The 15747-nt window shown below is 45.2% G+C and overlaps 1 protein-coding gene across 3 annotated transcripts in view; it reads left to right on the top strand.

The window, feature by feature from the left end:
• Positions 1–11194, top strand: part of HCK (HCK proto-oncogene, Src family tyrosine kinase) — a 41481-nt gene extending 30287 nt beyond the window's left edge. For 2 of the 3 annotated variants that reach the window (XM_025986121.2, XM_072736146.1), the window contains 4 exons: positions 1069–1145; positions 6333–6486; positions 7377–7508; positions 10693–11194. In XM_025986121.2, coding sequence (XP_025841906.2) covers positions 1069–1145; positions 6333–6486; positions 7377–7508; positions 10693–10895 — 566 coding nt within the window. In that variant the 3' untranslated portion in view covers positions 10896–11194. The remainder of the gene's footprint in view (positions 1–1068; positions 1146–6332; positions 6487–7376; positions 7509–10692) is intronic. The other variant, XM_072736145.1, reaches the window with a different exon arrangement.
• The last annotated feature ends 4553 nt before the right edge of the window (positions 11195–15747 follow it).

Below are 15747 nucleotides of genomic sequence, written 5' to 3'. Positions count from 1 at the left end.
CTTCCTGGGGTAGACCCATGCCCTGGAATTAAGAGTTGGCAAAGCATTTGTTTTGGGCTTCCCCCACCCTGCCAGCCCACAATCCAAGGTTTCCAAGGGATTTTTTTTTTTTTTTTTTTGGCCACCACTTCACATCCATCTTCAATCCTTGCCCATTTTTTTATGAACACAAACATCTCACACAACCTCATTTGGTGCGATTCTGAAATCTCAAAAACGCTTTCGGTGTTCTAAATACACAGTTCTTCCTGCGCTGTGAAAGCACGGCCCCAGTCAGCCATCCAGACTTAGAAAGTGGTCTCGGTCAAAGAAATTGTGATTACCCCCCATCTAGTAATCACCAAGTCATTTTTAAAACACTCAAATTCTAGTTCACAAACACTAGGACTGGTAAATAAAGACATTTATTTATTTACTTACTTATTTTAAAAAATATTCTATTTATTTATCCATGAGAGACACAGAAAGAGAGGCAGAGACACAGGCAGAGGGAGAGGCAGGCTCCATGCAAGGGGCCCAACGTGGGACTCAAACCCGGGAATCCGGGATCACGCCGAGTCAAAGGCAGGTGCTCAATGGCTGAGACACTCAGGCGTCCCTGCTTATTTTAGTTTTTAAGATTTTATTTATTTATTCATGAGAGACACAGAGAGAGAGACAGAGACATAGGCAGAGGGAGAAGCAGGCTCCATGCAGGGAGTCCGATGTGGGACTCGATTCCAGGACTCCAGGATCACTCCCTGAACCAAAGGCAGATGCTCAACCGCTGAGCCACCCAGGCGTCCCAAAGACTTTTATTTAAATACATTACTATGGGGACACCTGGGTGGCTCAGCGGTTGAGCATCTGCTCAGGTCATGATCCCCGGGTCCCTGGATCGAGTCCCACATTAGGCTCCCCGCATGGAGCTGCTTCTCCCTCTGCCTGTGTCTCTGCCTCTCTGCGTCTCTCATGAATGGATTAATTAATTAATTAATTAATCTAAAAAAAAAATCCATTACTCTGAACAATTTTAACCATAGACCAAAGCAGTGTGAGCAGTACGTGTTGCTTCTCATCTCCCCATAGGAAGCCTGCTGGATTTCCTGAAAAGTTCAGAGGGTAGCAAGCAGCCATTGCCGAAACTCATTGACTTCTCAGCCCAGGTGAGAGTCTACGGGGGATGTCAGCAGGGAGGGGACAGGAATTCAATGATTTATTTAACACATGTTTATTGGACAGGCACAGTAGTAGTGCCAGCAGTAATAGCTAACATGCGCTTAGCACTCCATATGAGTGTACAGTTGACCCTCGAACAACGTGAGTTAGGACTGTGATGGGTCCACCTATAAGCAGATTTTTTTTATGAATAGAGTACAGTACTCTAAATGTATGTTCTCTTTCTTATGATTTCCTTAATAACATCTCCTCTCTAGCTGACTTTATGGTAAGGATATGGAGTGTAATACATATAACATACGAAACACATTAATCAATTGCTTATGGTATTGGTGAGGCTTCTCATCAGCATTAGGATATTAGTAGTTAAGTTTTGAGGGAATCAGAAGTTATATGTGGGTTTTTCGCTGTGCAGGGGTTGGCACCCCTAACCCTTACATTGTTCAAGAGTCAAATGTCCACTTTTTTGTATGTGTCTTGCAGATATTAACTCATTTTTTCCTCACATCAGCCTTAGACAGTGGGATTTTTATTATCTATTCTTTTTTTTTTTTTTTTTAAGATTTTATTTATTGATTTGAGAGAGCATGCACACAAGTGGGGGAGGGCAGAGGGAAGAGGGAGAAGCAGACTCTATCCCAGGACTCTGGGATCACAACCTGAGCTGAAGGCAGATGTTTAACTGACTGAGCCACCCAGGTGCCCCTTTGTTATTTATTCTTATGTAACAGATTCTTCCAAAGCTTAGTAGCTTAAAACAACAGCAGTGTATTATTTCTTGTATGTTGTGTGTTGACTGGGGTTGGTTGGGTGGCTCTTCTGCTCCACGTGATGAGACTGAGGTCACTCGTGTGGATGCATTCTGTTGAGAGCTTGCCTGGGTTAGAATGTCCAACACGGTGGCTCATCCCGTGGGGTGTCTCTCCTGTGGCCCCTCATCACTCAGTAGTCCAGCCAGAGCTTTTTTATAGCATGGTAGCTAGGTTCCAAGAGGGAGGGTTCCCAGGGGCTAAGTCCTAATGTGCAAGTACTTGTGAATCTTCTGCTCCCATCATGTTTGCTACTGTTTCATTGGCCAAAGTATGGCCCATGGCCCAGCCCCAGGTCAGTGTGGGAGGAGGCTGCACAAGGGCATGAGTCTCAGGAGGCACAGTCCATTGGGGGTCACCAATGTAACAGTCCACCCACAGGTAGGAAATTGTCATTCCGTTTTACAGAATAGGAAAGTAAGGCATCGAAAAGAAGTTGAGTGTAGATGAGGAAACTGAGGCCCAGTGAGGTGAAGTAGTTTGCCTAAATTACTGTGTTGATGTCAGGGGATCCAGCGGTGAATGAAAATGGAGAGTATTTCTGTCCTCCCAGAGTTTATAGACATTAGACAACTAAATCTCCAAGACACCCATTATGCAAGTGATCCCGGCTCAGTGTTGAAGGATGCAGTATCCAGCAAAATAAATAATGTATACAAACCCCAGGAACACTTCTTAAAATCCCATTTTCTCTCTCATCTTCCTCTCACTTTCTTCAGCTCCTCTTACCCCCGGCTTGAGTGCTTTTCGCGTCTGTCCTCTCTCATCCTCTCCTCTCTGTGGGAAAACAGGAGAAGAAAGGGATGCTGTGTGGGAGGATATGGCTGGAGTGTTCAGCCTGGTCCAGGAGCAACCCAAGAAGGCTTCCCAGAGGAACTGGCTTTTGGGCTGAACCCTGAAGGATAAATGGAAGTTAGGCAGCTGAATTGGAGAGAGAAGGATATTCTAGATGGAAGAAACAGCCAGTGCAAAACCCATGGGGAAAAGCAAAAGAACTGAGCCTGGGCAGCTGGTACCTGGGGCTGGCATAGATAAGAGGGGTGTAGTTTGCAGCCTGGAGGGTGTTAAGGGAAACGGCCTAAGGCGGTGCCTTCTAGAGATCCCTAAGGCAGAACTCATTTGAGTATGCAAATCCCAGGAGAAGGAGGGAATGTCCAGTGGTATTTAAAAAAGGCTTTAAATTTTGGAATCTGAAATGCCAGAGGCATATGGAAATCAAGACATTTTCACTTGAATGGGCCCCATCCCTAGGGAAACAATAGTCTGGCCTGTAACTAAATTATAACCATCAAACTGGCAGAAATGTTGTTGGGGGAGAGTCAGGCTGGGCAAGGCCATTCTCCCTGCTTCACAGAAGGGAAGACAGAAGCCAAGGGAGGGAAGGAAGTTCCTGGCCCCTGTATGTCCCGGAGCAGAGGGCCCAGGGAGACCAAGAAGGCAACCTGGGGACCAGGGCTTAACCTCCAGTCTGAGAGAGGCAGGTGGTGCAGTAGAACATGCCCCAGTCCTGTCACCCACGTGCTGTGTGGGCTTTGGTGTCTTCATTTGTCATATGAGGAAATTAGACCACATTTGTGCTTTTCAAGTTCAAAAGTCTTTTATAAAGCCATAACTCTGTTGGTCAAATGAAATCATACACAGTAGCTGAATATTTTAAAATTTAGGTCAAAACAGCTGCTCTGATTGAAGAGAGTGCTTTTTGCTTTGCCCCCCATACTCTCCCGGAAACCCTGAGGTATCAGCAGGATTCAGTTTGAAGAGCCCCCATGAGGCCCGTCCAGCTCTGATTCTGTGGTTCCCTGATACCATCAGAAGGAAACCCAAGTTTTGTTTTGTTTTGTTTTTTTTCAAACCCAAGTTTTAATGCCCAACATCATGGCAGCCTGCTCGCTGGTCATGAAATGTCACCACTTCATCAAACCCTAGTTCTCAGACCAACCCCTGAACCCAGTGAACCTCTCCATCATCCATTCAGGTAACAAGCCCTTGAGAAGCAACGCTGTGAAAGTGTAGGGGCTCAGGAGTCACATCGAGTTTTGGTTTTGATCCCAGCTCCGCCTGTGTAGCTGTGAGCAGGCTGCTTAACCTCTCTGAATGCCACCTTCCTCAACAGGGAGCGTTAATAGCCATGACTGAAGTGAATACTTATGTGCCAGTGTTCTACACCTTTGATGTAGGTTTAGAGGATCAATCTTCACATGACCCCTCAGAAGCAGGTTCTATTGTTGTCCTCATTTTACAGAGAAGAAAAGTAAGGTACAGAGGAGTGAAGTAGTTCAGCCAGAGCCCCAGGTCCAGCTCCAGAGCTACTTGGGCATTATCCTCTGCAGTCTCCTGAATTGGGTTAACCCCACCTGCCCCACTGAGGGCCTGCGAGAATCAATAACGTGAATATCTGCCCACGGGTACTAAAAAAGTGGAAACCAGCAGCATTAGTGCCTGCTCTGCCAAATCCAAGGCCAAAGTTCCAGGTAGAGTGATGGATCCCGGCACAGACTCTGAGCGGGGCTGCCGGGGTTCCACTCCTGGTCTCCACTTGGACCGGTTATTTCTCTAGGATTCAGCCTTCTTGCCTGTAGATGACTCTCCTGTGATGGCTGACAGCAACAGTACCTCCCCCAAAGCGCAGAGCAAATGCTCCTTAAACTCAGGTATCATCTTGTAACAAATGACTAAGCTACAGTGTCTGCCACTAACATTATACCCTTGCTAGCTGTTCTCTTTGAGGACGCCTGCTAAATCGCCCTCCCCTTCGCCCTCTCCTGCCCAGGCAAGACCTCTCTTCTCAGCCCTGGCTTGCTACTCCAAAAGCAAAATCAGTCTCAAGTTTTTGTTAGAAAGTCTGAAGCCTCACACCTCCGTTCCGGTAGCTATTGGGTGCCCCCTGCTGGCCACGTCTCGCAAGTGCACCACCCGCCTGTCTGACCTTGAGCAGGCTTATGTTTGGTTTGTCTTGCCAGGCTCCACCCTACCCCCTACTCCCCACTCCCACCCCGGTGGGGTGCACCCAGCTCCAGAGCATTGGAGTTCTGCAGTAATTAGAGGCAACATGAGGCAGAAAGACTGGAAATCCGCAGACTGGTTGGAGTCTGACATTGGGAATTTTCCTGGTGGGATGATCTGGAAAAAGTGTCTTCCCCCGCCCCCCAACACACACCTCCCCTGTAAAACAGAGATTGTGATAACATCTGTCTCGAGGAGCTCGAAGGCCAGTTCGTAAACCATAAGTGCTGTTTTCTGGGTGTCTGGGTGTTAATTATAAGCCTCTTTATGAGGGTTAATGCACAAGTCCTTGAAAAAGGTCCCTAAGGAAATACCCCACATCTTTCCATCAGAGGCTTCCAGGCACCCGTTGTGAATAAGAATTCTCCACACAGTCTATTATTCATTCAGCAGCCATGATGACATTCAAATATATCAGACCATGTCAACACTCCTGCTCAAGGACTTCTACCATCTTCCCATTGCATTCAGAATACTATCCCTTCAACCTCCTCTCCAAATCTAGAAGGTTCATCATAATCAGAAGCCTCCCTCTTAACCTCAGCTCCCCTCCCTCACCTTAGCCCCCATCTCCCTAGGCCAACTTCTGCTCAGCCACCTGTTCCATGAACACCCAAACTCATTCCTACCTCCGGACCTTTGCACGTGATGTTCTCTCTGCCAGGAATGCTCTTATTTGATACATTTATTATTATCACCACTCAGATCTTTGCTAAAATTTCACCTCCTCAATGCAGCCTTCCCTGACCACTCAATCCAAAACAGCCCTCTCTACACTTCATGTCCTGCTATCCTGCTTTATCCTTGATGGCATTTACTACTCCTTGTAGGAGCCTTGCTTGGCTCACCACTTGTTTAAATAATATGTCTGGCACCCATGAGGCACTCAGTAGATATTTGTTGAATGAATAAATGAATTTTCCCTACCCAGGCTTGAGGATGAAGGAAGACAAGAGATACAGCAGAATATGATGTTAACCTAGGTCGTCCCCCAGAAAGAGGGTTGGGGATGAGAGTATCTTATAGTGTTCTGGTGTGTGTGTGTGTGTGTGTGTGTGTGTGTGTGTGTGTGTGTGTAGGTCCTGAGGAAATAATGCCATTGTTTTTTCCTCAAAGTAGTATCTGGAAGTCTTGGAACCTCAGAGAAGCCCCTAAAGAGCCTAGGACCTGAGATTCCCCCCAGCCTAGATGAGGGGATAGAGAAATGCCAGCAGGATCCTTCCACAAGAAAGGGAAAGCTGGCACACACATTTTCCTGTTTTCTCAAACTTGGATGCTCCTCTTGTATTCTTGGGTGGGACCCATCTTGGGCTGAGGCTGAGCCAGATGTGAAAATGAGGGTGTCTCTGTTTTGGGGGGGAGATTGCAGAAGGCATGGCCTTCATTGAGCAGAGGAACTACATTCACCGAGACCTCCGAGCCGCCAACATCCTGGTCTCTGCGTCCCTGGTGTGTAAGATTGCAGACTTTGGCCTGGCGCGTGTCATCGAGGACAATGAATACACCGCTCGGGAAGGTAGGGAGCACTGCCAGGGGACATCCACCTGGATGAGTTGCGAGAGTTGACAGTTAAGATATGTGTTTGTCTCCATATTAGCTGTGTGTTATTAAGCTTGATGGATTCCTTCTGGATAGAGTGTCCTGGCCCATAGACTCTGATCAATTCTAGACTGAGTTCGCCAAGTGCATGTTGAAATTAAGGGTGAGAGCAACTTGATGCATAATAGACAAAAACTGGGAAGAATCCAAATATCCATGAGTAGTGGAACAGATATATAAATTGTGGTGCATTCATGCAATATAATGTGATGCAGCAATGAAAAATTACAAACCAATGCCCCATGTAACAAAATGGTTGGCTCTCATGGACAGAATATTGAAATGAAAGAGATCAGACTCCCCAAAAAGCGGATGCTGGACAGCTCCACTTTTATAAAACTCAGTAACAGGCAAACTCTTGTATGAATAGCAATGATTCATAACAGCCAAAAAAGTGGAAGAAACAAGAGCATATTATTCAGCCACAAGAAGGGGTGAAGTACTGAGCTACGTGCTGACCGTGGAAAAACTTTCAGAACATCATGTTAAGTGGCAAAGACTGCATATTGTATGATTCCTTTTATATGAGTCCTCAAGGACTCTACTCTTCAGAATCTGTAGTTCGCTGGGGTATTGGCTGAATCACCCAGGTGGCATGGAGTGTCAGCTCCCCCAGCACGCACCCCTCTGCCCACTCCTCTCCACACTAGACACCTGTCTTCAGAATGGAGAGCCCTTGCTTCTGCGGAGACCAGATTGAGGACAGATGTTAGCAGCTGTGTCCCTGTCCTGTTCCCTCACTCTAGCAGACACCCAGGCCTGACTGTTCCCAGACTCTCCCTGACTCTACCCTGTCCAACCCCACAGGGGCCAAGTTCCCCATCAAGTGGACAGCTCCTGAAGCTATCAACTTTGGCTCTTTCACCATCAAGTCAGATGTCTGGTCCTTTGGTATTCTGCTGATGGAGATCGTCACCTACGGCCGGATCCCTTACCCAGGTAGTGAAGGCGGCATCAGCTGGTAGCTGCTTCCATGCTCCAACCTGGGTCTCTTCTGTTGTCAGTGTGTCCATTCAGACAGTTCTTGATCCTTGCCCTCAACCTCCCCACACCTGCCCCATCTCAGTTAAAGGTACCACCATCCACTTAGTTTCTTTTTTTTATTTTAAGATTTTATTTATTTATTTATTTATTTATTTGACAGAGAGAGAGAGAGCAGAGAGGAGCATCAGAGAGAAAGAGGGAGGGAGAATCAGGCTCCCCACTGAGCAGGGAACCTTATGCGGGGCTCCATCCCAGGATCCTGGGATCATGACCTGAGCTGACAGCAGATGCTTAACCAACTGAGCCACCCAGGCTCCCCCACCTGGTTTCTTAAGCTGAAAATCTGGGGGCTTGCTTGGCCCTTCCTTTTCTCTCACCCCTTACTACATCCAAACAATCCCAAGGTTCTGGCCACTTGACTCCAAAATACAGGCTTACTTCTAATTCCACTGCCTCCACCCTCATTCAGGCCGATATCATCTCCAACCTTGATGGTGCGGTGGCCTCCTATGCAGTCTCCCTGCTTTCTCCCTTCTCCCCCATAGGCCATTCTCTTCTGAGGCCAGAAGGATCCTTCTAGGATTGTGAAACAGATCTTGTCCCTTCTCTACCTCTCTTTAATGGTCTCCCATCATAATTGGGACATAATCTCAAACTTCTAATTATGGCCTGCAGGTCCTGCATGATCCAGCCCCTGCCTATTTCTCCAGCTTCATCTCATTCTGTACCCCACCAGGCAGTCATCTAAAGTATCATACATCCCCTGCTTCTCATTCATAAGACCCCATACAGTCTCATTCATAGCATTCATTGAAATTGATAAGTAGTATTTGTTTAACATTTTTCCCACAGGACACTGAACTCCATGAGGCCAGGAATCATGTCTATATTCCTCACTAGTATATGTGCACTGCCCACCTCTGTGCTTGGCACATGGTGGGTGCTCAATAACTCCTTGTTGAATGGATGAATTTATCCCCATGCCTATGGGCAACACCCTATGCTGAGTAGACCATGTAGGTACAAAGATATACCCAATGTGTATGTAGATTGCCTGAGACTCCATAAATAATGTTATTCTCTGTTCCTTTCTGGTTGAGATGTCTCTTGGCTATCTATAGCCAGAACACTGGGGAGAAGGAGAAAGGCAGATCCTTGACTTTGTATATAAACCATCCTGAATTTGAATCTTGCCCCATCAACAATCACACTTTGAGAAATTCACGTCACTTCTCCTACCCTAGCGTCTTCACCTTTAAAAAATATGGGTAATGCTATCTACTTTGCAGAAGTGGTTGTGAAGATTAGAAATAAAAGGCATAGACAGTTGGTTCATTCATCATTATTATCAGATTTCTCCTGTGTGTTATGCATGGAGGATATAGTGAGATGAGTACATTCTAGCCTGGAGGAACATGCATACACATTCTCAACTGGAGATCACTGCTGAATAGAAAATGAAGCAGGGCGTGTGAGAGGGAGTGAATGGAGCACCTATGGTGCTCCCCAGCTCCTATCAGAGCCGGTCCTATTTGAGTTGAAAGATAGCTTAGTGAAGAACTAGGGAAAAGATTCCAGGTAGAAGGCACTGCTAGCTCTTTGGCCTTGAGGTGTGCCTGAAGAAAAAGCAAGGAAGCCTGGTAGCTGGAGACAAGGAATGAGAGCAGATGGTAAATGAGGAGGTCGTCAGGGGCCAGATCCAGAGGGCCCATGGTCATGGTGAAGAGTGTGGACTGTGGATGTTAGTCTAAGTGTATGGAAGCCATGGGAGGGTTTGAGGCAGGGAAGTGGCATCATCTGATTTCCATCTTTAAGTGAAGCTTTGGTTCATTCAGCATGGGAGTGGATTGGGGGCTGGGGAGAAGGTAGCAGTCACAGCAGTGGGACAGGAAGAAGTGATGGAGACAGAGGTAAGTGGATGGATTGATACTATGTTTCAAAAGAAGTAAAAATGTGACTTGGTGATATGGAAGGTGAGAGAGAGAGAAAGAGAGAGAAGAATCAAGGTTGATCCTCTTGGTTTTAATTGAGCAGCCAGGTGGGTGATGGTCTGGGGGTAGAAATTCAAGAGTTCTGTTTTGGCCCTGTTGAAATTGAGGTGACTTGTAAAGATCCAAGTAAAGATGTTCAGGGAAGCACTTGGATATATGAGTTTGGATCTTTAGACTGTTAATAGAAAATTGGGCATCATAGACATGTAGAACATTGTTCTTGTGTGCATGTGTTTATTTTTAATTTTTTAATTTAAATTCGATTTGCCAACATTATAGTATAACATCCAGTGCTCATCTCATCACTTGCCCTCCTTTTTTTTTTTAAGATTTTATTTATTCATGAGAGATATACAGAGAGAGAGAGAGACAGAGACAGAGACACAGGTAGAGGGAGAAGCAGGCTCCCTATTGGGAACCCGATGCAGGACTTGATCCCAGGACCCCAGGATCATGCGCTGAGCCAAAGGCAGACACTCAACCACTGAGCCACCCAGGCGTCCCATCACTTGCCCTCCTTAATGCCTGTCACCCTAGAAGACTGTTCTTAAGGATATCTCGCATAAACTTCAATGGAGCAAGGAAATAGTTCCACTCACAGAGTGACATTGAGATAGACTTCCTGTTTTGTCTTGAGAGTACATCAGTAAAAACCAGGCAATGGGTTATGGAACCTATATCCATTAGGAAGCATTAGGCCATAAGTAACAAAATAATAAAGAGTGGTGGAAACAATAGGCCAGTGATTGGTCTCCGTGACAAGGAGTCTGGCATTGGTGACTGGCTGCTTCAGGCACTCAATAGCACTCAGGACTCTAGGTTAGCTTGTCTGTGATGGTCTTCCCTGGGAGGCTGCGCAGCTCCAAAGATCATGTTGTCTCTCAGTGTCGTAGGAAAGAAGAAGGGTGTATCTTCCAAAGGAGGAACACTTTTCCTGGCAGTCTCTGGGAGAATGCTCCTCAGCTCTCATTGGTCCAAACTGGGTGCCATGCTCCTGCCCTAGTAGGAGAGTCTGGGAAGGGGTTCCTGGCTTTCATAGTGGGAGGGGCTCAGCTCCCTGGGGAGGTGGGAAGTGATGGTTGCTGGAGAGGCACCTGGGGTTTCCCTGTCCCAATCCTTCCCTTTTTAATTCCACGGCTCCTTCTCAGGGATGTCAAACCCTGAGGTGATCCGGGCACTGGAGCGCGGATACCGGATGCCTCGACCAGAGCACTGCCCTGAGGAGCTCTACAACATTATGACACGCTGCTGGAAGAACCGCCCTGAGGAGCGGCCCACCTTTGAATATATCCAGAGTGTGCTGGAGGACTTCTACACGGCCACTGAGAGCCAGTACCAACAGCAGCCGTGATGGGAGGAACCAGGGCGGGGCCAGGGACCCAGCTGATGCCGTCTGTCTGGTGCCTGCTCACCCTTCCCATCCCGACACCCCACCTCGTTCCAGCCCACAGTTCCTCGTCTGTCAAGTGGGTGGGTTGAACAGGACAATCTCTTTTTGACTCTAGCAATCTATAATCCGCCATCCTCAGGAGACCCCAAGTTGATATTTCTATTGCCTAGGACAGCTGGATTCCAGTTACAGCGTGCTTTGGATGGAAAACTTTTAAAAATAATGAAATAAATATTTAAATAAAAGATATGAATGCTAAAGCCTTTACTGACAGTTCGGCTTGTCTTGTCCTGCCAGTTCCTGAATATCTATTTGCCTATTGCTGGATGATGAGTCAGAAAGGGGAAAGGGACCCTTCCAAAAAACAGTAGTATGAAGAGAAAAGGGGTCTAAGTCTCCCAAGGTTTCTAACTGCCCCAAAATAGTCCCTGTATGTGTTCGTTTCCTATGGCTTCTGTAACATATGACCACAAACTTGGTGGCTTAAAATACAAATTCATTACCTTACAGTTCCAGAGGTCAGATGTCTGAAATGGGTTTAGCAGGGCTATGTGCATTTGGAGCCTCTAGGGGAGAATTCACTTCCTTGTCTTTTCCGGCTTCTACAGGCTGACATGTTCCCTGACTCGTTCTTCTCTTACACTCATCACTCCAAACTGCTTGACATCACATCTCCCACTTTGAGTCTGTCTACTGCCTCCCTCTTTCTCTTGTAAGGACACCTGTTGGTACATTGGGTCCACCTCGATAATCCAGACTAACGTTTCCATTTCAAGATCCTTAATCGCATCTACAAAGCCTCTTTTGCCACGTAAGGCAACACATTCATAGGTTTCAAGGATTAGGACAGTGACATCGTGGGCAAGGTGGAGGGGCATTATTCTGCCTATCACACTGGCACTGGGATGCCAGTGGGGTTTTATCTCCAAAGAGCTTGAGTTTGCCAAAATTATAGGAATGATTTTTTCATGATTGGGGCTCTGATTTTCCTGACAACCCACACTGATACATGAGCTAGTTAGTCTGGGTCCCCCCAAGGGCTGCAGGGCTGTCCACAGTCTGAGCATTTCCCATGCACAAGCAGCCATCATGGTTATTAAGATGGTACCCACCATTGTAGGAATACCAGGGTCTAAAAAAAAAAAAAAAAAAGGAATACCAGGGTCTAGAGATGTGGCTGCTGAGAGGTATCTGGTAACTTGCATGGGAAGCTCTCAGTGGAGGAGGAGATATGAGAAGAAAGCAGAGAAGACAAGGAGGCAGTGAGCCCTTCTTTCATATTTTCTCAGCTGAAAGCATTAGCTTTTGTTATAAGGGGAATTATGGGAAGAGGTGGACAGTGAGAGGATTCCTTTCTATATTATTGCATCCCCTGAAGAATTTACATCACAGCACCTGCCGGGATCTCCTGGAACCCTATACTGAATTGATTCTGTACCTCTGAGAAGCACAGAGGAACTGAGTATAAGCAGTGTAAAATGAAGCTAGCAGTGTTTCAACGTACCTAGTTGGTAACTGAATTTCTCTCCTGCTTTCTCATTTGGGATGTGTCTTTGGGTATCTGAAAGCAGAGCTCAGGCTCCTACAGTAGGAATTTCCACTCATGATTTGTGGTACATTGTTCAGTAATCCATACAAGGGAGCCTTTTGCTACACGGACAAGACCAGGATTCAATTCCTATCCTCTTGCTCTTTTAGTTTACACTGTCCTGTGGATTTATCCCTCCAGCCACAGGAAAGATAGATCAAAACATGAGGACAGATACAACACCAAAGCACAATCCATGAAAGAAAATATTGATAAATCAGACTCTACTAAAATTAAAAACTCTGCTCTGAGAAAGATACTGTTAAGAAAATGAAAAGGAAACCTTCAATCTGGGAGAAAATATTTGCAAAATATATCTAATAAAAGACCAATATCCCAAATATACAAAGAACCCTTAAAAGCCAACAATAAGAAAACAAACAACCCACTAAAGACATAGTCAAAGACGTGAACAGACACCTCACAAAAGAAGATATGCCGAAGGCAAATAAGCATATGAAAAGATGCTCAACATTATATATCATTAGAGAAATACAAATTAAAATAACAATGAGATACCACTGCACACTACTCAGAATGGCCAAAATCCAAACACTGACAACACCAAAGGCTGACAAGGACATGGAGCAACAAGAACTCATTCATTGCTGGCAAGAATGCAAAATGGTACAGCCACTCTGGAAGACATTTGATAGTTTCTTACACAACTAAATATAGTCTTACCATACAATCCAGTAATTGTACTCCTTGATATTTACTCAAGCAGGTTGAAAACTTTGTCCAGGAGCAGCCTGGATGGCTCAGTGGTTTAGCGTCTGCCTTCAGCCCAGGGCGTGGTCCTGGAGACCCGGGATCGAGTCCCATGTCGGGCTCCCTGCATGAAGCCTGCTTCTCCCTCTGCCTGTGTCTCTGCCTCTCTCTGTGTGTCTCTCATGAGTAAATAAATATTTTTTAAAAAGAAGAAAAAAAAGAAAACTTTTTCCACATAAAAACATACACACTAATGTTTGTAGCAGCTTTACTTATAATTGTCAAAATTTGAAAGCAACCAAGATGTCCGTCAACAAACTATGGTATATCCATACGATGGAATATTGTTCAGTGGTCAAAAGAAACAAGCTATCAAGACATGGAAGAAACCTACATGCACATAGCTGAGTAAAAGAAACCAACCTGAAAAGGTTGTAGGATTCCAGCTCTAGAACATTCTAGAAAAGTCAAAATTGCAGAGATAATAAAAAGATTGGTGGTTGCCAGGGGTTTGGCAGAGAGGGAGAGATGAATAGAATGGAATATAGGGGATTTTTATGGTAGTGAAGCTATTTTGTATGATACTCTTAATGGTAGATAAATCTGTCAAAACTCAGTGTACAACACAAAGAGTAAATCCTCATGTGAACCAAGGACTTAGGTTAATAATGATAATAGGCTCATCAACTGTAACATATGTAGCACACTAAGGCAACATGTTAATAACAGAGGAAACTGGGAACTGGATGAGAGGGTATACGGTAATTTTGGTAATTTTGTGTTTTCTATTCATCTTTCTGTAAACCTAAAACTTCTCTTAAAAAATAAAGTCTGTTAAATAAAAAAGCAAACAAAAACATGGAGATAAATTTTGTGCCACCAATACTTTGAGAAAACTGATGCACTCCTCCCCTGGAAGGTGGCACAGGAAGGCACAAATAAGGTGCCCCCACTCTAAGTATCAATGACTTGCTGTAATCTAGTATCCAGCTGTGGCTTTGAGTCTAAATATAGGGAAAGGACTTGTTTCATTTTTCCCTGGTGAATTGAAGTAAAACTACCTCCTTATTCCCTGACCTGGGTCCTCAGTTTTGACGTGTGTCTATCCTCATCACAGTATATTTTGACATAAGGTTATATCAATTTGCATTCCATTTGCATCTCTTCCCTTTTGGGAGTTGGCAATGACTGCTAGTTGTCGCCATTTCCACATTCCTCCTTCTTCCAGAGAAACGATATTTTTATCAGGGGGTGCGTGACTACCCAGAATGAAGGCTGCACTTCCCACTCCCTCTTGCAGCTAAGTGAGGCCAGGTGATTAAGTTCTGAACAATGGGTTGTAAGTGGAAGTGTGTTAAAGCATCTTTCAATATCCTCCCTTAAAAGACAACTGATGTGGACACTTTGCTCCTTATTTTTCATCTCTTCCTCTATCTTGGTGCCTAGAATGTGCATGTGAAGGCTGGAGCTGTAGCTATCATATTGGACCCTGAGGAACATGAATTAACTCTAGGGATGGTAAAGCCAAATGGAGCCTAGATATCTGACAATATTTTAAGCACAGCCAGCACAGCAACTAGAAGGGTCTTCCAGACTTACTTCAGAGAGTGTGGAATGCACTGTCAGTATCCCTTAAAGTGGGCTAGATTTTTTTAGCTGCCATTAATTCCACCACTGTGAGTCTAAGGGCTCTTTTCCTAACATTGCAGAAAGCCTCAGCTGCCAGTGTTCTCAGAAGGTCAAAGTGCTGAGAAATTAACCTTCTCTTGGATAAATCCTCACTAACGACTTTTGGAAGTTGGTGTATAAATACCCCAGCTCCCTTGCTCTTTTGGTGGGATAACTGTGAGGTGTGTGTTTGGGGTTGTTTTCTAGAGTTTTCCCATAGGATTACACTTCAGTTACTTACAGAGGTAACTTGCTTGACAACATACCCTCTCCAAGTATAGCTCTGACATGACTGTGGGTTGATAGTTGTATTTATATTCATGAATACAATGAAAATGAAATAATGAAGATGTACATTGGAACTTCAGTCATTAGTCAATGACATGACCAACTTTTTTCCTAACTCAGGTAAGAGTTTCAAATACTGTCACATTTTTAAAAAATATTTTATTTATTTATTCATAAGAATACACAGAGAGGAGAGAGAGAAGCAGAGACACAGGCAGAGGGAGAAGCAGGCTCCATGCAGGGAGCCCGATGTGGGACCCGATCCCGGGTCTCCAGGATCACACCCTGGGCTGCAGGCAGCGCTAAACTGCTGAGCCACCAGGGCTGCCCTGTGTGTAACAGCTACAGATACAACACACTTAACGTTGAATCTGCACTACTGGCTTTTTCTTTAGCATGCTAAGTCTAGACCAGGGCATGGGAAACTAGGGCAGACTAGACTATGTTTTATTGGAACACAGCGACACCCATTATTTGTTGTCTGTAGTGGCTTTTGTACTGCAAGGCAGGGTTGAGAATTATGACACAATCACACAATCTACAAAGCCTAACATATTT

Source organism: Vulpes vulpes, chromosome 14, assembly GCF_048418805.1.
Source record: "Vulpes vulpes isolate BD-2025 chromosome 14, VulVul3, whole genome shotgun sequence".
Classification (NCBI taxonomy): domain Eukaryota; kingdom Metazoa; phylum Chordata; class Mammalia; order Carnivora; family Canidae; genus Vulpes; species Vulpes vulpes.
This window is presented reverse-complemented; position numbering and strand designations above follow the sequence as displayed.